General features: G+C 41.5%; 1 protein-coding gene across 5 annotated transcripts; it reads right to left on the reverse strand.

The window, feature by feature from the left end:
* Positions 1-771: 771 nt before the first annotated feature.
* LOC110514348 (fucolectin-1) lies at positions 772-21,196 on the reverse strand. 5 transcript variants are annotated; one of them, XM_090229009.1, is made up of 7 exons: positions 20,671-20,720; positions 16,280-16,466; positions 15,611-15,687; positions 8,868-9,162; positions 8,381-8,535; positions 4,854-5,136; positions 772-4,263 (listed from the first exon to the last, which is right to left on the reverse strand). In XM_090229009.1, exons 3-7 carry the CDS (start codon positions 15,684-15,686, stop codon positions 4,092-4,094), a joined length of 981 nt encoding a protein of 326 aa, XP_090085135.1. In that variant the 5' UTR covers position 15,687; positions 16,280-16,466; positions 20,671-20,720; the 3' UTR covers positions 772-4,091. The 5 variants fall into 5 exon arrangements, with proteins under 5 accessions (XP_090085135.1, XP_021449463.3, XP_090085137.1 ...); XM_021593788.3 differs by lacking the exon at positions 16,280-16,466 and having other exon boundaries at positions 20,671-21,196; XM_090229014.1 differs by lacking the exons at positions 15,611-15,687; positions 16,280-16,466 and adding an exon at positions 13,565-13,571 and having other exon boundaries at positions 778-4,263; positions 20,671-20,760.
* Between the last annotated feature and the right edge of the window lie 669 nt (positions 21,197-21,865).

Below are 21,865 nucleotides of genomic sequence, written 5' to 3' on the forward strand. Positions count from 1 at the left end.
TGCTTGGCATGTCCACCGCCTACATTGTCCCACTGAAGAACTACTCATCTGAGCTGGACATGGAGGAGAACACGGACATCCTTCTGCTCAGTGCAGTGGACCACATCTTGCAATATGTGAACCTGTACTTCCAGGAGAGTGCAGCAACAGAGCCTAAAATGGTTTCTTTAAAACAAAGCTGTAAAATGCAGTATAACATAAATATGCATTACATATGCTTATCATGTTTTATTCATTGTTTTAACTATTGTTACCTTGTTAGTCATTGACAGCAGTCTTGCATTGAGAAAAACTAATATGTAGGAGATATTTCAGGCCTGTGTATATGCTGTCTAATAAGGTTTAACCTGTTTTGTCTACTAGAAGTACTCTCACGGTGTTATGGGTCACTGGCCACATGCACACTGAGTGGACAAACTAGGAACACCTTCCCAATAATGAGTTTCACCCCCTTTCCCCCTCAAAACAGCCTCAATTCGTTGGGGCATGGACTCTCCAATCATTTCATATGTTTATGGTTCTTCAAACCTTGTTCGCAATGTGCTACGATATGAGGCCGGTAAGTTATAAAGTTGCATGCAATAAAATAATCTTCAGTAATCCCAACCATAACTTCGGGCCCTAATAGAAGATAGGGTTACAACTTCAGAGGGAACAGACTGTGGCAAAGGGAGGATTGTTGTTCAAAGGATGAAGGCATAATGCCCGATTATTGACCTATTACATACCAGAAACACAAACAACCAAATACACAAATACACAATGGAACAATTCCAGATGTATTAATTAAGTTTATTCATGAATTTGGTCCCACTTTAAATGACGTGCAGCTTATAAAGGCTTCCTAAAACCTTCATAAACACTACATAAATGTGTTACACATCATCTATAACCGTATGCCATGCTTTATAAAGGGTTCATAAATGTGGCATCACTGTTCTCCATAACCACCAATGTCTAAGGGGACAAAACCCACTATGTCAAAAATGATACAAACCTGTGCTTTATAAAGGGTGGCATGAGCACCGCTTAATAAAGAGCTTATAAATCATATTCAATTGTGGCTTCACAAAGCATTTATAACCCTGTCATACATCTTGGTAGAGCATTGCAACGACAGGATATTGGGTTCGATTCGATTCAACACCCTATAATACGTAAAAATGTATTCACGTATGACTGACTGTAAGTCGCTTTGGATAAAAGTGTCATTTCTAGATTGGCCCAACACCTTTCCCCTTTCCCTCTTGGGTGCATAGTCAATATTGGACTTGACTTCAGCTTCCCCCAAAATGCTGTGCTGCAGGAGAACACAGACTCTAAAGTGCAGTCATGCAAAGCAAAAAACCTTGGTAGGGCCTTTTACAATCGTTAGTCTGTTTGTTGTAGTTGCCTACTTCTTTTTCCCCACCAAATTCTGTTTTCTTGGTTTTGTTTTTCCGGGTTTCAGATTTTCCCCATTCTTTCTGGTTTCCCCCAGTGTTTTCGCACTTTCTTAATAGAAAAACAACATTTCATTTTCTGTGTTCACAACAATTCTTAAACCACATCAGACTTTTGAGGTCTGTGAAAAATCTAAGAAACGTATATTTGTAAGTGTAGTTGCTCTTTAATTCACTGAGCATGCTCTGCACTGTTGTTTTGTTAGCAGGTTTTCTTTCTGTAGTGCAGTAAGCACTCATGATGTGATCTGGCCGCCAATAGAATGGGTAGAGTAAAAGGCCGGCCACATTCCAAAATTATTTTGAGCCCCATGAAATGACAACGTATATATACAGTTTTCTGATGTATCAAATACTTATGTCATGCAATAAGATGCAAATTAATTACTTAAAAATCATACAATGTGATTTTCTGGATTTTTGTTTTAGATTCCATCTCTCACAGTTGAAGTGTACCTATGATAAAAAAAAAATACAGACCTCTACATGCTTTGTAAGTAGGAAAACCTGCAAAATCGGCAGTGTATCAAATACTTGTTCTCCCCACTGTACATTCATTCTACAGACCCTATTGAGTATTCCCTGCAATACTTGTACTGCTGCACCCAGAATAGTTATTGCTCTAAGCCAATATGTATTCTATATATGGTGATTTGCATTGGGAGCACTTATTTGACCTTGGAACATGTTTTAAAACCCACATTTAATGCAAATGTCACTTAAAAATATGTTTAATATTTAGACAATTATTTTTCATATATCATGAATGGTTTTTGAGACTTTTCTGTTATTACGTGGGGGACTTTATTTGGAACATTTCCAAAATTCTAGGAGTTTGAATGGGAATAATGCCCAAAACAAGTAAGTTAACCTTTATTTATTGTGATTTAAATGTGTTGGTAGTAGTTAAGTGTTGAGTTAGATTACATACTGTAGCTACCTCAATCATTATTTCAAATCATTTCGGTGACTTCACAGCAATTACTAGCTAGACAAAATGTAGTTAGCTAGCAGGCTCAGCTAAATACATATCCCCTACATACATACATGTCTCATAGCTGTATTGTAACAATACATTTTTAATGGAGTTTCCCCATCTTCCCGTTTAGAGTTTCTTGTGCAGCACAGAAATGCCCTTATCTAGATGGTGTGACAAACGACCTTTCCTAACAGACCTGCTAACTTTGTTGTTCATTTAGGTTGGAACCAACACCCAGTACCTCCAGCAAGAAGGGAGTCAAGAACCGTTCTCCTGCCAGCTCAGGGACAAGCTGGACTATTCACAGCCCTGTGTAATGTTCAATGTAATGGCATTGCTGGACTTTTTGAAATGTCATGTATTTGTATTGTTTTAAAAATGTATAAATAAAATAAATGTACTGTATGGTTTAAACATTTCTTTAATGTTTTCTTGTTTTATCATTTAATGCCAATTCCCTATGTGTTAATACAGTTGTGTTAACATCATTAAGCCATTATGCATGTGTTAGGAATGACCAAAGGTGTCTGACCTTATATTAAGTACAGCGTCATATAATATAAGGCATTTATGCATGTGTCATAAATGACCAAAGTAGACAGACTTGATTACAACATTTTGTGGCTGATCTTTCAGCGGGGAAATGGGTGAATGTGTCAAAGACTTCACAGGGCCCAGCACTGTGTGGTATGGCTCGTTTTTGTTGTTTTCATGTTTGTGTACTGAGGAACATGTAACTTGGTTCCAGAAGAAAGACACTTTCAATGTCTTTAGATTGGGGACTTTCACCAAGGTAAGTGTTTCTTGGTGTAATGTTGCTCTCAGGCTATTGCTCACACAGCACATTGACGCCTGGGATATCAACCATTCAAAATTGGGCATAGTGGGAGTGACTATAGAATTCTATAGCAGTGACCTTACTGAGTAAAGTATTTGTCATCGTCACTACTTAACAAACAAAAAAGTCATAATTTTGGCTAAACCCTGCCCATTTCCACACTTTATCTTGTTAAAATGTGATTTGAAACCTAACCCTGACTAATGAAGGCCAAGTTTGATGCATTGGTCCATCAGACCTTCTGAGCATTTGGGCGGAAGTGTCTGGGAACGAGATTAGGTGTAATGTGACTAAGATGACATCCCTTTAGAGCGTTTTCCATCCTTCAGCACGTCACCCTTTATAAAGCACATGTTTATATCATATTTGACTTAGTGGGTTATATCACATTTGATATAGGTGATTATGTCACACAGTTATGCCACATTTATGAACCTTTTATAAAGCATGACATATGGTTATAGATGCTTTGTAAACATTTATGTACTGCTTATGAAGGCATTATTAAGGCTTTATGAAGCCTTTATAATCTGAACGTCATTTAAAGCGGGACCATTCATTCTAACATAATAGCATTACTTCACAGCATTACATGCATTTCAAGGTATGAATGATAACTGTCTAACCAATAATTAGGCTACATAATAATTCATGAAAGTTGTTCTTAAAAAGTGTTACAAAAAGTGTTCGTCAATTTATACCCAAACATCCAAAAACAGTGTGCAAGACGAACTTACAGAATAGTGATAGTATACTGAAAAGTTGAATTGTTTTCGTAAGACAATACATTCCCCAAACATTGCAGGGTGCTGTTAAGAGTTAACGATCTGATTTAGTTACATGTAGGCCCAGTCCCATCCAGGGGTGATCCGTACACCTCCACCTCACACAAGGTCAGGTACTCCTTCCTCCCTGGAATGACCACGATGACATATCGACCCTCCATGCCCGGACACTGGAAGGTGCTTGAATTGCCAGCTGGGATAGAGGAGATCACAGCACACCTGCAGGATAAAACAGAAACAAACTACTATAGCAACTTCTGATCAATTTCAAATTGATATCTAGCCACTATCTCTAGTCACCCGTCTGCAGTTCAAACAATAAAAAAGTGGCCACCCCGCCATTGTTTTGGTAAAAAGCTGAGGGATGAGGCTGCATTAATCTGACCTCTTTCAAATTCCTATGGATGCAAGGACTGACCAACCATGACATCAAAAGGACAGTTTTAACAATGTTTTGAGACAACACAGCATTTATTTCAATCTACATTGTTTACAAATATTGGAGTAAAACAAGTTTATATTTTGGGTTCTGATGAATGTTGAACTAAGTCCATGAGGTATTTATGAGCTACATACTTCAAGAATCAATTGGTATAAAATCGTTAATTTAAAAGTCCAAAAATGGATGTCCCAAAAGCAAATTACCCCTTTAAGGTACCCGGTAAGTAAAGTAGGCAGGATAAATGTACTAATATGGTCATAGCTCCACCTAGCCTTCTGATAGGTTAGGTTGGTTTTCCATCGATTTTTTGCTTCAACTAATCTTGAAAACGTATAAAAAGGACCTCAACTCTCCTACAGTAATTCACCTAGGATTATTGATGCCGTTGTCTTTCAGGGAATCTCCAATGCGAATCTCAGCTCCATTGAGTCTGCTGGGAACACTGTCGACTGTGTTGGTGATGATGATGGAGAACACTTTGTAGGTCTTCAGAAGGTCCACCCTCCACCAGGCGTTGATGTCCTGTAGAGTGTGGGTGCAGGACCCTCCTATCCAAATAGCGTTGCGATTCCCGTCAATAGCATTGCCTGGAATGCCAAACTCATTCAAAGACGACTGGGTGGCCTTTCCATATAGAGCCACATTCTCTCCTGGACAAAATAGAGCATAACGCACATTAACTATCATCTTATCAAACAATTGTTGGAACTTGTGTAAACATATTAATGCGCTGTAATCGTAGAGATTAATGTTGAGACTACCATTACAGAGAATATAACAAAAGTTGTACTTATAACACACTGTTCATAATCTATATATACATATATATATATACACTACTAGTCAAAAGTTTGGACACACCTACTCATTCAAGGGTTTTTCTTTATTTTTTTTACTATTTTCTACATTGTAGAATAATAGTGAAGACATCAAACTATGAAATAACACATATGGAATCATGTAGTAACCAAAAAAGTGTTAAATAAATCAAAATATATTTTAGATTTTAGATTCTTCAAAGTAGCCACCTTTTGCCTTGATGACAGCTTTGCATTCTCTCAACCAGCTACATGGCGTAATCACCTGGAATTATTTTCCACCCGTCTTGAAGGAGTTCCCACATATGCTGAGCACTTGATATCTGCTTTTCCTTCACTCTGTGGTCCAACTCATCTCAAACCATCTCAATTGGGTCTAGGTCGGGTGATTGTGGAGGCCAGGTCATCTCATGCAGCACTCTGTCACTCTCCTTCTTGGTCAAATAGCCCTCACACAGCCTGGAGGTGTGTTTTTGGGTCATTGTCCTGTTGAAAAACAAATGATAGTCCCACAAGAGCAAACCAGATGGGATGGCGTATCGCTGCAGAATGCTGTGGTAGACATGCTGGTTAAGTGTGCCTTGAATTCTAAATAAATCACAGACAGTGTCACCAGAAAAGCACCCCCACACCATCACACCTCCTTCTCCATGCTTCACGGTGGGAACTACACATGCAGAGATGATCCGTTCACCTACTATGCGTCTCACAAAGACACAGCGGTTGGAACCAAAAATCTCACATTTGGACTCACCAGACCAAAGGACAGATTTCCACCGGTCTAATGTCCATTGCTCGTGTTTCTTGGCCAAGCAAGTCTCTTCTTCTCATTGGTGTCCTTTAGTAGTGGTTTCTTTGCAGCAATTCGACCATGAAGGCCTGATTCACTCAGTCTCCTCTGAACAGTTGATGTTGAGATGTGTCTGTTACTTGAACTCTATGAAGCATTTAATTAAGCTGCAATTTCTGAGGTAACTCTAATGAACTTGTCCTCTGCAACAGAGTTAACTCTGGGTCTTCCTTTCCTGTAGCGGTCCTCATGAGAGCCAGTTTCATCATAGCGCTTGATGGTTGTTGTGACTCCCTTTGAAAAAATATTTTCCGTATTGACTGACCTTCATGTCTTAAAAGTAATGATGGATTGTCGTTTCTCTTTACTTATTTGAGCTGTTATTGCCATAATATGGACTTGGTCTTTTACCAAATAGGGCTATGTTCTGTATACCCCCCCCAACCTTGTCACAACACAACTGATCGGCTCAAACGCATTAAGAAGGAAAGAAATTCCACAAAATAACTTTTAGCAAGGCACACCTTGCTGGTTGAGAGAATGCCAAGAGTGTGCAAAGCTGTCATCAAGGCAAACGATTGCTACTTTGAAGAATACCAAATATAAAATCTATTTTTGTTTAACACCTTTTTGGTTACTACATGATTCCATATGTTGTTTCATAGTTTTGATGTCTTCTCTATTATTCTACAATGGAGAAAATAGTACAAATAAAGAAAAACCCTGGAATGAGTAGGTGTGTCATGAGCTGGCGAACACCCAGAGAAATTATTGTATGTAGAGGTGCTGACTAACGGCGAATAAACTATAAGCTCTAAAAAATAATAAAGAGAGTCACACACTGTTTGTAGCATATTGAATATATTAGGCAATTGTTATCATACGTGTTGAGCCACTGAGGTATCAGGCAGCAGCGGTGAGAGAGGCACTGATTTAGGTGAAGGATCTAACCAAAGACCCTATGATAAAGATTGAGGCCCAGTCCTTGTCAGAGGAGCTGGGATCATACCGCTTCAGCATCTGTACAGTGATGTGGTATGACATCTTGAGACAGATCCAACATGTGAGCAAGCTGATCCCAGTATGCATGTGGATGTTGCAGTCATTCTTCTCAGAAAGACAGAGGTCTCAGCAACTGCAGGGCAACAGGCTTTATGACTGCACAAACGTCAGCCAAGGATATTTGCGAGGGTATGAATGGATATTTGCGAGGGTATGGCTGTTCTACAACAAAAAAGGCTGAGGTCCACAAAGCGGCACTTTTCATACGAATCATTTGATGAGCCCTGAAGAAGCTGGTGGTGACATTTTTCAATGTTGTTGTTGATGCTGGAACCTCAGTCCTTCAGGAAAGATTTTCCACATTAGAAAATGTGGGAGAGAAGTTTGGAGTGTGGTCATCCTTCCAAGTCTCTCAAATGAGGAGTTGACATAGCAATGTGAGGCCCTTAGTATGACACTGCACTATAACGAACACTCAGACTTGGATGGCAGAGAGCTTGCACAGGAACTGAAGAACTTGCCTGACTTCCCATCGAAGACCATGACCCTGTTTAAGCTGCTGATATTTATACACGAAAGGGAGCTCTCAGAAACGTATCCACATTTTTGGACTGCTCTCATATTTTGTCTTACTCTTCCAGTGACCGTAGCTGAAGCAGAGAGGATCTTTTCAAAGCAGAAGCTCATCGACTCCTACCTGAGGTCCACCATGCCACAGCAACACCTTAGTGGCCTTCATGTCAACATTATTAACCATGCAATTGTTGGGCAGATTTCTTATAAGGATGTAATGAATGACTTTGCATCAAGGAAGGCAAGAAAGGTCAGGGTTTAGATGGCAGTTGTGCAATTTAGTTTGTGTGTTTCTTGTTTGAAGTGCAATAGTGTAATAATCAGGTTCTCTTCTTTATAAGTGTATAATTATATTTGTATATTTGTATGATATAGGATTTGTGCAATTTAGTTTTATTTGTGTGTTTTTTGTTAGCAATAGGGTAATAGTGTAATAATTCGATTATCTTTTTATTTATTTATTTATATACTACAATTTGTTTATATTTGTCTTTGTTGCCTCTTTTTGATATTATTGAGTCTTATTTTTGTAAATAGTTTAATATTTATATAGTTTTAAATTGTATGATTATGTATTTGTGTTGTTCCAAATGTCTGAATAAAAATGACAGTTAAGGGGCGCTGAAGGGAAGGTTCGCCCAGGGAACCATACAAGCTAGAACCGCCACTGTTGGTACAGTATATATAAAATATATGAATATAAGTTCTGACCAGTTGGGGCAAGGTATCCGTAAACCTCCACTTCACAGAGTGTCAGAAGTCTATGCTGGCCTGGTAGAACCACAATCACATAACGTCCTTCGAAACTTGGGTCAAAAGCAAGGGTGAGAGAACTGCCGGCTGGAACAGAGGGAATTGTTTTAACCCTGGAGAGAGAAATGGGTTTTACTGACCACTGTCAAGATACTGCATCATATGCTATCTAACTTTATTTAAACTAAATAAACAAGACACAGGAGATGATATGCTGATATCTATAACTGTGCCTGTGGTCTGGTGGTAACCTGTGAGGGGGGTTGAAACTTTTCACCATCATTGCTTGTTTCTATCTGTCCTGCCTGCATGGGTTTTTATGTACAGTATGTCCACTATGTATATTCTGGTCACTCTAATTGAGTTCTTCATGGACATAAACAGTGACAATACAGTAACAACACATTGTAAATACAATTTCAAAAACCACAGTATCTTGACTCACAGAGGGTTATGAATGCCATTGTCCACTAAAGAATTTCCTATTCGTATCTCAGCCCCGTTAAGCCTCTCAGGAACAGCATCCCCTCTGTTGGTGATGGTGATGGAGGTGACTATGTAGGTGTCAAGCAGGTCCACTCTCCACCAAGGGTTAGTGGATTCGTCAGTGGCAGTACAGGACCCATGATGGAAATGTGAATCGCGGTTCCCATCAATGGCATTGGAGGCATGACTCAAACCGTGCCATGGGCTCTCGATGAGGTCTGACTGTGTAGCTTTTCCACGCAAGGCAAGATTTCCTGCAGGTGAACACATCATTGAGTGAGTATAGAGGAGCAATTTGAAGATGCAGTCAAAACAGAATAAACATGTGTTCTAATCTGCTGATAGTCCTCTTTAGCAAAAAAACCCCAAATGTTTGTATATACTGTTAATTTAGTAACCAGATTGTTAGCTAACTAGCTAATGAGGTTACATGACTGAACAAGGTGTAAACAAATGCCTGACAGTATGCTCGGTAATATGAGTCATATATTTTTTATCTGTTTGTGCTAGAAACAATCCGTTTTCACTGTAGTAATGGTTCAACCATGACAGTAATGAATTTGTGCTCACTTATTTCTCCAGGTCACTTGAAAACATCGGAACATTGAAGCCTAATAATTACAGTTTTTATCTGGGTGATTATTTTCCTATGCGCAGAATGCAAAATAAAATGGCAGGTCGCAAAGCAACATATTTAGGAGCATATGTGACCAAAATAGCAGCATCCACATGAATGTAGAAGTGTTTAGAAATGTATTCTATTCTTATTTGCATTAAAAGAGACTCCAAAATGACACAATGGATTTACCAATTAATTTTTATTGGCCACAAAATAATCTGAAACGCAACCAAAACAAACTGCAAATGCATCCAACAAGTTTGTATTGTTACAAGTTTGATGTAGTCATTGTGTGCTCGGAATGTAGGGCCAAATTCTAAACTTTATTTCCAAGAATGTTTAGGGTTGTCAATAACTTTGACCCTTACTTTTGAGAGAAAAAAACATTAATTTTTCTCTGAGCAATTGTAGTAGTATAAAATTATATAATTTGTGCTTATCCAAAACCAGAAGGTCTGGACATGTATCTAGGAATTGAATCCCCATGCTTGTGTTGCACAGCTGGTTACTTGTTTTTTGAATGTTTGCTGAGGTGATGAACTTTGCTTGTGTTGAAGATTTTGTTTTAAAATGGCCCAGGTCCTGCTACCATCCATGTCTGTCAGACCAATGTCTCCCCCTGTTCCTTTTTTACCAGCTAATTGTTCTGTTCATGGGCTTGGTCAACTGGCATGCATTAGATCTTTTTTTTGTTGTTTTTGGCAGGATTCAGAAGTCAGAGAATTTTTTTCTGATGTTAGCTGGTAGCTTTAATGTCTCGGATGTGAATAGGAATCCACCTAGCGTAGTTTATTCTGTCCAGTGCAAAGAACCAGGGTGCCAAGGCATCTTATGTTTCAATATAAAGACCAAAATGTCTAGTTCTGTGTGCACAGTCTTTCAAATTCAATAACAATGTTCCAGAACTGGAAGGTTGGATACCTACTTTCTGCGTGTTAAAAGAAGAGCATGTGGACTAGAACAACCAAGCATCTTTCAGGAGTTTTGACAATGAAAGCAGAGTAACTTGATGACCGTGCCAGGTTTTGGTCAAGCGTGCTGCCTTCAAGAATGAGTCTGCTGTTTCTGAAGTTGGCAACCCCAGCATTGGCAGCATGGGCATACTGTACCCACTGTACCCAGCACCCTGTTGGTCCCTTACCATTTTTCCTCAGGACATCTTTTTTTATCTGAATAACTAGATATAATTAATATTGAATGTAGGCTGTTGTACATAGCCGCGGGAAGTAGGGGTCCTGAGGGTGCTTCAGCAGCCCCTAAAACATCTGAATAAAAAATATATAAAGACGTATTTTTTTCACAAAGTAGTGCACTGGGCCTTTACAACTCTTGAATTTAATATTGCAGCAACACAAAACTAAAATTGTCCTAGTAATCAAAATAACATTAAAAAGATGTCTAAAATACATATTTAAATTTTAGGTTAAATTTAGGTTCTGAATGAAAGGTGGAAATATGTATTTTCCGGACAATGAAATCAGGTTAATTTTTAGTTCTAAATTAAAGTTGAAAATATGTAGTTTATAGACTATGTTTGGACCAAGTCAAGGCTGGTCCAGACTGGACAAAATCTGAACCAAACAGTAATCTATGATTGGTTTAGATTTAGTCCGGACCAGACCAAAAATCTATGTCCATGGATGTTGAAATCAAAGCTGGCCTGTACCAAAAAAAGGCTGCCGTCCTGTATTTAGGAAATGTTGTTTGTTGTGGCGTACAAGCAGGTCAGCCACAAAGGGGAGAATTGTCGAGAACTGGTGACAACTCCCTCTGCTGGACATGCCAGGTCTCTACGGGCTCACTGGCCAGGACTAATTGGTGCTGATTGTACTTTGTGAGTAATCAAGGGGCTGATTGCTCACCAGCTGGACGAGTCCCATAAAGTTGCCAGAAGAGAAACACATGGGGAAGGGGACTGGGGGAAGAGAGGTTACCTCCGTATAGTCGTGAGCAGTCCTAGAGGTAATGGAGGGAGCTCAGTTTTGTTCCCCCCAGGATACAGCAAGACCCCAGCGCCCAGAAAATGAAATCAAACTTTATTTGTTACATGCGCCGAATACAAGTGTAGACCTTACCATGAAATTCTTACTTACAACCCCTTAACAAACAGTGCAGTTCAAGAAGTGTTAAGAAAATATTTACCAAATAAACTAAAGTAAAAAATAATAAAAGTAACACAATAATATAACAATAACAAGGCTTTATGCAGGTGGTACCGCTACCGAGTCAGTGTGCGGGGGTACAGGTTAGAGGTCTTCTACATCTGCATTGCTTGCTGTTTGTGGTTTTAGGCTGGGTTTCTATATAGCACTTTGTGACATTGGCTGATGTAAAAAGGGCTGTATGATACGTTTCATTGAGGTCACATGATTGAGGTCTTTTGAACATGTCAGTAGGGGTGAAGTGACTGTTCACAGATAATAAACAGCGAGTAGCTGCAGTGTAGGCCATTTGATTAGTTGTTCAGCAGTCTTATGGCTTGAGGGTAGAAGCTGTTAAGGAGCCTTTTGGTCCTAGACTTGGTGCTCCGGTACCACAGTCTATGACTTGGGTGACTGGAGTCTCTGATAATTTTATGGGCTTTCCTCTGACACTGCCTATTATATAGGTCCTGGATTGCAGGAAGCTTGGCCCCAGTGATGCACTGGGCCGTACGCATTACCCTCTGTAGCGCCTTATGGTCAGATGGTGAGCAGGAGCCATACCAGGCGAGATGCTCTCGATGGTGCAGCTGTAGAACTTTTGCCCAGCGCGGATGTGATGTAATCGACGGCTTCTGGTTGGGATATGTACGCACGGTCACAGTGGGGACGACGTCGTCAATGCACTTATTGATCAAGCCGATGACTGAGGTGGTATACTCCTCAATGCCATTGGATGAATCCCGGAACATATTCCAGTCTGTGCTAGCAAAACAGTCCTGTAGTGTAGCATTTGTGTCATCTGACCACTTCCGTATTGAGCGAGTCTATGGTGCTTCCTGCTTGAGTTTTTGCTTGTAAGCAGGAATCAGGAGGATAGAATTATGGTCAGATTTGCCAAATGGAGCGTGGGGGAGAGCTTTGTATGCATCTCTGTGTGGAGTAAAGGTGGTCTAGAGTTTTTTTCCTCTGGTTGCACATGTGACATGCTGGTAAAAAGTTGGTAAAACTGATTTAAGTTTGCCTGCATTAATTAAAGTCCCAGGCCACTAAGAGCACCGCTTCTGGATGAGCATTTTCTTGTTTGCTTATGGTCTTATAGAGTTGGTTGAGTGCGGTCTTAGTGCCAGCATCGGTCCGTGGTGGTAAATAGGCGGATAAGAAAAACAGAGTTGAGAACTCTCTTGGTAGATAGTGGGGTCTACAGCTTATCATAAGGTACTCAGGCGAGCAATACCTCGAGACTTCTTTAATGTTAGACATCACTCACCAGCTGTTATTGACAAAAAAGATGCACACCCCCACCCCTTGTCTTACCAGACGTAGCTTCTCTGTTCTGCCGGTATATTGAAAATGACAGCCACATATATTATCCGTGTCGTCGTTCAGCCTCGACTCGGTGAAACATAAGATATTACAGTTTTTAATGTCCCGTTGGTAGGATAATCGTAATCGGAGATCATCAATTTTATTTTCCAATGATTACATGTTAGCAAGTAGAATTGATGGCAGTGGGAGTTCACTCGCTCGCCTATGGATTCTCAAAAGGCAGCCCGATCTGTGGCATCTCTTCCAAGGCTGCTGGCCCAGACGGCATCCCTGGCCGCGTCCTCAGCGCATGCGCAGACCAGCTGAGGGTGTGTTTACGGACATATTCAATCACTCCCTTTCCCAGTCTGCTGTCCCCACATGCTTCAAGATTGCCACCATTGTTCCTGTACCAAAGAAGGCAAAGATAAGTGAACTAAATGACTACCGCCCCGTAGCACTCACTTCTGTCATCATGAAGTGCTTTGAAAGACTAGTCAAGGATCATATCACCTCCACCTTAGCGGCCACCCTAGACCTACTTCAGTTTGCATACCGCCCTAACAGGTCCACAGACGATGCAATCGCCATCACACTTCACACTGCCCTATCCCATCTGGACAAGAGGTTATACCTATGTAAGAATGCTGTTCATTGACTACAGCTCAGCATTCAACAACATAGTACCCTCCAAGCTCATCATCAAGCTGAAGGCCCTGGGCCTCAACCCCACCCTATGCAATTTGGTCCGGGACTTTCTGACGGGGCACCCCTAGGTGGTGAAGGTAGAAAACAACATCTCCACCTCGCTGACCATCAACACTGGAGCCCCACAAGGGTGTGTGCTCAGCCGCCTCATGTACTCCCTGTTCACCCACGACTGCGTGGCCATGCACGCCACCAACTCAATCATCAAGTTTGCAGATCACACAACAGTAGTGGGCTTGATTACCAACAACAACGAGACAACCTACAGGGAGGAGGTGAGGGCACTCGGAATGTAGTGTCAGGAAAACAACCTCTTCCTCATTGTCAACAAAACAAAGGAGATGATCATGTACTTCAGGAAACAGCAGAGGGAGCACCCCCCCCACCTCCTATCCACATCGAAGGGGCAGCAGTGGAGAAAGTGGAATGTTTTAAGTTCCTCGGTGTACACATCAACAACAAACTGAAATGGTCCACCCACACAGAGAGTGTGGGGATGTTTTTCAGAGGCAGGGACTGGAAGACCACTCAGGATCGAGGAAAAGATTAACGGAGCGAAGTACAGAGAGATCATTGATGAAAACCTGCTCCAGAGCGCTCAGGCCCTCAGACTGGGGTGAAGGTTCACTTCAGGACAAGGACCCTAAGCACACAGCCAAGACAATACAGGAGTTGCTTCGGTGTGCAGCGACGCTGTGCAGCGACGCTCCCCATCCAACCTGACAGAGCTTGAGAGGATCTGCAGAGAAGAATGGGAGAAACTCCCCAAATATAGGTGTGCCAAATTTGTACTGTACAAGTGCCAAATGTGCTTCAACAAAGTACAGAGTAAACGGTCTGAATACTTATGTAATTGTAATGTTTCAGTTTCTTAAGTTTAAAACATTTACACAAATGTCTAAAAACCTGTTTTTGCTTTGTCATTATGGGGTATTGTGTGTAGATGAATTTAATAAATTTTAGAACGAGGCTGTAATGTAACAAATGTGGAAAATGTCAAGGGGTCTGAATACTTTCCGAAGGCACTGTAAATTTGCCTGTTGGTGCCATAAATACATTGAGATATAATATAGCCTCACTTTTCATAGTAAGAGATCTAGCCCTGTTAATCTAAAGGACATAATATCTAAACATACTCTCAGAGCATTTCGTATTATTCTGGATGTAAATTCGTGACAATTAGTTTAGTATGATATGTTACGTATGGTATGTATTAATTTGTGGATGTCCATCACCCATTTTATATGATATGTTACAATTCGTATTATATGTTACGGATTTTCAAAACGTACAATACGTTACAAATTTGCAAAACGTATTATATGTTACAAATTTGAAAAATGTATGTGATATGTTACGAATTTGCAAAATGTATGATATGTTACGAATTTGCAAAATGTATGATATGTTACGAATTTGCAAAACATGTATTACGTTTAAAAATTCTAGCTAGGTGGCTAACATTAGCTAGCTCGCTGACATTAGCTAGACTAGGGGTTAGGGTTAAGGGTAAAGTTTAGGAGTTAGGTTAAAGGGTTAAGGTTAGGGTTACGGGTTGGGTTAGCTAAAAGGTTAGGGTTTGGAGAAAGGTTAGCTAATGTGCCAAGTATTTGCAAAGTTGCTAAAAAGTAGTAAGTTGAAAAGTTGCTAATTAGCTAAAATGCTAGAGTTGTCCATTAAGAGATTCGAACGCGCAAGCTTTGGCTTGTTAGACGTTCATGTTATACACCCATCCATCCACCACAACCAGCCACCCTACTTTCGTTTTTGTGATACATAACTGTGTCTTATGCAACCATACCAAACATAACATATCATACTAAATGGAGTGTCTCAGATTTATGTACAGAATAATACGAAATGCTCTGAGACCAGCTCTGTATCTATCTAGTTAACAGGAGGAAAGGGAATTAAAAATGTGATTACTTGGAACTGTAGGGCCAATAGAGCATGCCAATCCCAGGAGAGTCAACAAGAGGAACATCGTGGTCGATCTCATCATCCTGGAGGAAGAGCCCAGAGCAAGTCAACAGGTCTGATAGGAACTAGTCCACAGAAACATTGACACAAACACTGAAACAATCTGATAGGCTGCAATTCAATCACAATTTATATTTTTTATCTATTCAGCTCACATGAACAAAGAAAAACATTTCAAATATTGTTTTACTCACTTCGTAAGAAGAACAATAAACACGAAGAGAGTGCATTTTGGGTAGTATCATTAAAAAAATGTTTTACTCTTCTTTTAAACTCATTTTAACACTGTTATAAAGAGCAAATGTTCAACTTCAAAATTTATATAATATTTTTACTTTTCTAGCCTGTCATCCATGTGTAACAGGGCTGATGTGTTTTGCTCAACCCTCTCAGTTTTCCGCCATGTTTTTATTAATAAAAAAGTAATCACCATATTAAAACGAAATGGCGCCGGAGCAGAAGGCAGATGTTTTACGTGCCCCCAACGGATTGTTCTTTGTTTGCTTATCTGCGTTGTTTGTAACTTATTGTTTTACTATTTTTGTACATAATGTAGCCGCTCCCCTCTCGTTTGACCGAAAATAACTTCTAGATATCAGGACTGCGATAACTCACCACGGACTAGCAGGATCCTTTTTTTTCTTTCATGATATACGGCTCCCTCGGGAACAGGCCCCAACCCCAGTGATCTGCGTGAAGAGGAGGCGGAGAAAGAGAGGCCGGAGGGCGGGCTGCCTTCTGAGGAGTAGGAGGCGATCGCATAAGCCCCCACTCCCCTCAATTCTGCTTGCAAACATGCAATCTTTGGACAATAAAATGGGCGAGTTATTGGGAAGATTAAACTACCAACGGGACATTAAAACCTGTAACATCTTATGCTTCACGGAGTCGTGGCTGAACGACTACAATATCGACGTACAGCTGGCTGGTTACGCGATGTACCGGCAGGAAAGAACAGCGTCGTCTGGTAAGACAAGGGGCGGCGGTCTATGTATTTTTGTAAACAACAGCTGGCACATGATATCTAAGGAAGTCTTGAGCCATTGCTCACCTGAGGTAGAGTTTCTCATGATAAGCTGCAGACTACATTACCTACCGAGAGAGTTCTCATCTATATTCTTTGTAGCTGTTTACATACAACCACAGTCAGAAACTGGCACCAAGATAGCATTGAATGAGCTGTATTCTGCCATAAGCAAACAAGAAAACGCTCACCCAGAGACGGCGCCGGCGACTTTAATGCAGGGAAACGTAAATATTTTTTTTAATGTTTTTTTTTACCTCCTTTTTCTCCCCAATTTCGTAGTATCCAATTGTCAGTAGTTAACTGTCTTGTCTCATCGCTACAACTCCCGTACGGGCTCGGGAGAGACGAAGGTCGAGAGCTATGCGTCCTCCGAAACACAACCCAACCCAACCAAGCCGCACTGCTTCTTAACACAGCGCTCATCCAACCCAGAAGCCAGCCGCACCAATGTGTCGGAGGAAACACCTTGCACCTAGTGTCCTGGTCAGCATGCACTGCGCACGGCCCGCCACAGGAGTCACTAGTGCGCGATGAGACAAGGATATCCCTACCGGCCAAACCCTCCCTAACTCGGACGATGCAAGGCCAATTGTACGTCACCCCATGGACCTCCCGGTCGTGGCCGGCCGCGACAGAGCCTGGGCTCGTGCCCAGAGTCTCTGGTGACACAGCTAGCACTGCGATGCAGTGCCTTAGACCACTGCAACTTAAATCAGTTTTACCTCATTTCTATCAACATGCTAAATGTGCAACCAGTGGGAAAATAACTCTGGACCACCTATACTCCACACACAGAGACGCATACAAAGCTCTCCATCGCCCTCCATTTGTCAAATCTGACCATAATTCTATCCTCCTGATTCCTGCTTACAAACACAAATTAAAGCAGGAAGCACCAGCAACTAGATCAATAAAAAGTGGTCAGATGAAGCAGATGCTAAGCTACAGGACTGTTTTGCTAGCACAGCCTCAAGTATGTTCCTGGATTCCTCCAATGGCATCTGTCATTGGCTTCATCAATAAGTGCATCGATGATGTCGTCCCCACAGTGAGTGTACGTACATACCCAAACCAGAAACCATGGATTACAGGCAGCATCCGCATTGAGCTAAAGGCTAGAGCTGCCGCTTTCAAGGAGCAGGACTCTAACCCGGAAGCTTATAAGAAATCCCGCTATGCCCACCGACGAACCATCAAACAGGCAAAGGGTCAATACAGGACTAAGATCGAGTTGTGCTACACCGGCTCTGACGCTCTTCGGATGTGGCAGGGCCTGCAAACCATTACAGACTACTAAGGGGAGCACAGCCGAGAGCTGCCCAGTGACACAAGCCTACCGGACAAGCTAAACTACTTCTATGCTCGCTTCGAGGCAAATAACACTGAAACATGCATGAGAGCACCAGCTGTACTGGAAGACTGTGTGATCACGCTCTCCGCAGCCAATGTGAGTAAGACCTTTAGACAGGTCAACATTCAGGCCGCAGAGCCAGACGGATTACCAGGACATGTACTGCGAGCATGTGCTGACCAACTGGTTGGCCAGCAGCATACCACCCTGCATACCATTGCTGGCTTGCTTCAGTAGCTAAGCAGGGTTGGACCTGGTCAGTCCCTGGATAGGAGACCAGATGCTGCTGGAAGTGGTGTTGGAGGGCCAGTAGGAGGTACTCTTTCCTCTGGTCTAAAACAATAATAATCCCAATGCCCCAGGGTGGTGATTGGGGACACTGCCCTGTGTAGGGTGCCGTCTTTTGTATTGGACGGGTGTCCTGACTCTCTGAGGTAATTAAAGATCCCATGGCACTTATCGTAAGAGTAGGGGTGTTAACCCCGGTGTCCTGGCTAAATTCCCAAGCTGTCCCTCATACCATCATGGTCACCTAATCATTCCCAGCTTACAATTGGCTCATTCATCCCCTTCCTCTCGCCTATAACTATTCCCCAGGTCGTTGCTGTAAATGAGAACGTGTTCTCAGTCAACTTACCTGGTAAAATAACGGTAAATAAAAATAAACTAAAAACTAGCAAGTGTCTTCAATTATATTTTCAACCTCTCCCTGTCCGAGTCTGTAATACCAACATGTTTTAAGCAGACCACCATAGTGCCTGTGCCCAAGAACACTAAGATAACCTGCCTAAAGGACTACCGACCCGTAGCACTCACATCTGTAGCCATGAAGTACTTTGAAAGGCTGGTCATGGTTCACATCAACACCATCATCCCAGAAACCCTAGTCCCTCTCCAATTTGCGTACCGCCCCAACAGATCCACAGATGATGCAGTCTCTATTGCACTCCACACTGCCCTTTCCCACCTGGACAAAAGGAACACCTATATGAGAATGCTATTCATTGACTATAGCTCAGCGTTCAACAACATAGTGCCCTCAAAGCTCATCAATAAGCTAAAGACCCTGGGACTAAACACCTCTCTCTGCAACTGGATCCTGGACTTCCTGACGGGCAGCCCCCATGTGGTAAGGGTAGGTAACAACACATCCGCCACGCTGATCCTTAACACTGGAGCCCCTCAGGGGTGCGTGCTCAGCCCCCTCCTGTACTCCCTGGGCACGACAGAACCTATTCCCCCTCAGGAGACTGAACATATTTGGCATGGCTCCTCAGATCCTCAAAAGGTTCTACAGCTGCACCACCGAGAGCTTCCTGACTGGTTGCCTGGTATGGCAACTGCTCGTCCTCCGACCACAAGGCACTACAGAAGGTAGTGCGAACGGCCCAGTACATCACTGGGGCCAAGCTTCCTGCCATCCAGGACCTCTATACCAGGCGGTGTCAGAGGAAGGTCCTGAAAATTGTCAAAGACTCCAGCAACCCTAGCCATAGACTGTTCTCTCTGCTACCACACGGCAAGCGGTACCGTAGCGCCAAGTCTAGGTCCAAGAGGCATCTATACAGCTTCTACCCCCAAGCCATAAGACTCCTGAACATCTAGTCAAATGTCTACCCAGACTATCCACACTGCCCCCCCCCCCTACACATCATTGCCGTTCTCTTTTGTCATCTATTCATAGTCACTTTAATTTACTCTACCTACATGTACATACTACCTCAACTAACCGATGCCCCCATACATTGACTCTGTACCGCCACCCCCCTGTATATATTATATTTTACTGCTCCTCTTTAATTACTTGTTACTTTTATCTCTTATTCTTATCCAGATTTTTTAAAACTGCTCTGTCGGTTAGGGGCTCGTAAGTGAGCGTTTCACTGTAAGGTCTACTACACCTGTTGTATTCGGCGCATGTGACTAATAAAATTGGATTTGATTTGAAAGTTCAGTTCCCTTAACAGGGTTGACCTTGAAAATGAGAGTCAAACGTAAATGAATCATTATTCTCGTGAAATTAATAATAGTCTTCGAAAATTATATTGTCAAAGCAGCAAAGTAACAAGAGCTTTACAATGATAGCGAAAACTGGAACGTTTTCAGGTTAAAATCTTCCTCAGAAAAGGGACATGTCAAAATGCTGATTTTAGACTGCTTAGAAATAATTTATTCATATATTGAATTTTCCATGCAATCTTTAAAGGGCACTTATTTTATTATAACAGTCTTTTACATTTCTGCACAATTTCTACTTAATAAGGAACGCAATTCAAGAGAGTATAGTATTAGCGGAGAGAACAATGAGAGGTGCTGCGTTACTCTTAGCATTATCCTTTCGTGACCTTGCTACTTTTTAAAAATAGAACACAAGTATAAAATACAGTCCAGCTTGCTGTCTCTTTGCAATCACAGCCTCCTTGCAAACACAGTAGCATACATTTAAGTAAAGGATTGGATTATGGGAACATCACGCCCATCTGAATTCAACCCACTGCTGAATTAAGACATTATTATTATGAAATAACTGTTATCTAAATCAACAGTTAATGTGTGGTTGTGTAAGGCAGAACATATAACGTAATAGAAGACAATTCCAAATAGTATTAGATTGTAATATCCTCTTACCTTAAAAAAAACAAGGTCACTGTTGATGCTGATGTAGGTAAAAGCTCTGTAGACAACTGAATCTGACTGATTCATTTATACACCAGTCACAAAGTCAGTGACCCTGCCCACCCCCCTCGTCTCCAAGGACATCCTCCTAACAATTTACCATACCATGATAACTAGTCACCTGCACTACTGTTCCATAGTTTGACTTCCAGCCCCACATCGGTGCGATAAAACAGATCTCAACCAGCTCCAGTTAATCATCAACAGGGCTGCTTGTATCATGACCGGGCATTCATGGAGGGAACACAAGAGATACTTCTGTAATATGCTGGAATCTAACCACTGACGGACAGGATCCTTTTCAACATCCTAGTGACGTTTCTTTGGGACTATTATAGACATCCTGACAACTGATACACTGAATGTCCTGAGAACGTCCTAAATACTAATCTAGTCCTCATTGACGTCCCAGGACCATAGAGGGAACTAGACAAAAGCAGACTACAAGAACTAGAAGACTTCAAAAACGGCTCTGGCTGCACAAGGACACCATGTGGGAGAGCTTCTGGCAGGTATTGGAGGACTTTATGCTCAAGGGGACTTTGTTGTTTGCTATGAGTGGGTTTATTTATTTTTGTGTGAAACATTTGCTTTCGGTGGATCCTTGCTGCAACCTGCCTGCTGGCCTACGGTGACGACTGTAAACCATGACGTATTAATATACATGTTAAAAATATACTTTTCCCCTCTGCTTCACTCTGCCTGCTCAACTCACTTTTCCACCCTGTGACATAATCATTGAGATAAATAACAAAAACATGATTCCAACTTATGGCGAAATACAGACAGTATAACTGAATGATCAGGATATCGTGATATGGAAGGGAATAACAGGAAACATCTACACATGTTTAACGTGTTACAGAGTAGTTGTATACTTTGCTACTTATAGACTCTCAAGAGCATGTACAAAAGCAGGCAACATATTGCTTGTATACTTACTCCACATCAGATATTTTACTGCAGTTGATGACTACATTCAATTAGATAAAAGGAAACTAAAAGTGTCTTATTATAAAATTACTTCAATGTTTACTTATGGTCCTGGTACAATTACAATCCACACTCTTATACATGACCAAGTGAATGTGTATACAGTATGTGTGTGTGTGTGTGTGTGTGTGTGCATGCTTGTGTGCGTGCGCAG

This window comes from Oncorhynchus mykiss, chromosome 3 (genome assembly GCF_057628025.1).
Source record: "Oncorhynchus mykiss isolate SJ-2025 chromosome 3, ASM5762802v1, whole genome shotgun sequence".
Taxonomy (NCBI): domain Eukaryota; kingdom Metazoa; phylum Chordata; class Actinopteri; order Salmoniformes; family Salmonidae; genus Oncorhynchus; species Oncorhynchus mykiss.

Excerpts from the sequence above, each read along its gene's own strand:
- LOC110514348 (XM_090229014.1), bottom strand. The coding sequence starts at position 20,745 with ATGAATCAGTCAGATTCAGTTGTCTACAGAGCTTTTACCTACATCAGC. Across the intron at positions 8,536-8,867 it reads AATGGCATTCATAACCCTCT|GGTTAAAACAATTCCCTCTG; the intron begins GTGAGTCAAGAT and ends TTCTCTCTCCAG. Across the intron at positions 4,264-4,853 it reads AACGGCATCAATAATCCTAG|GTGTGCTGTGATCTCCTCTA; the intron begins GTGAATTACTGT and ends TTTATCCTGCAG.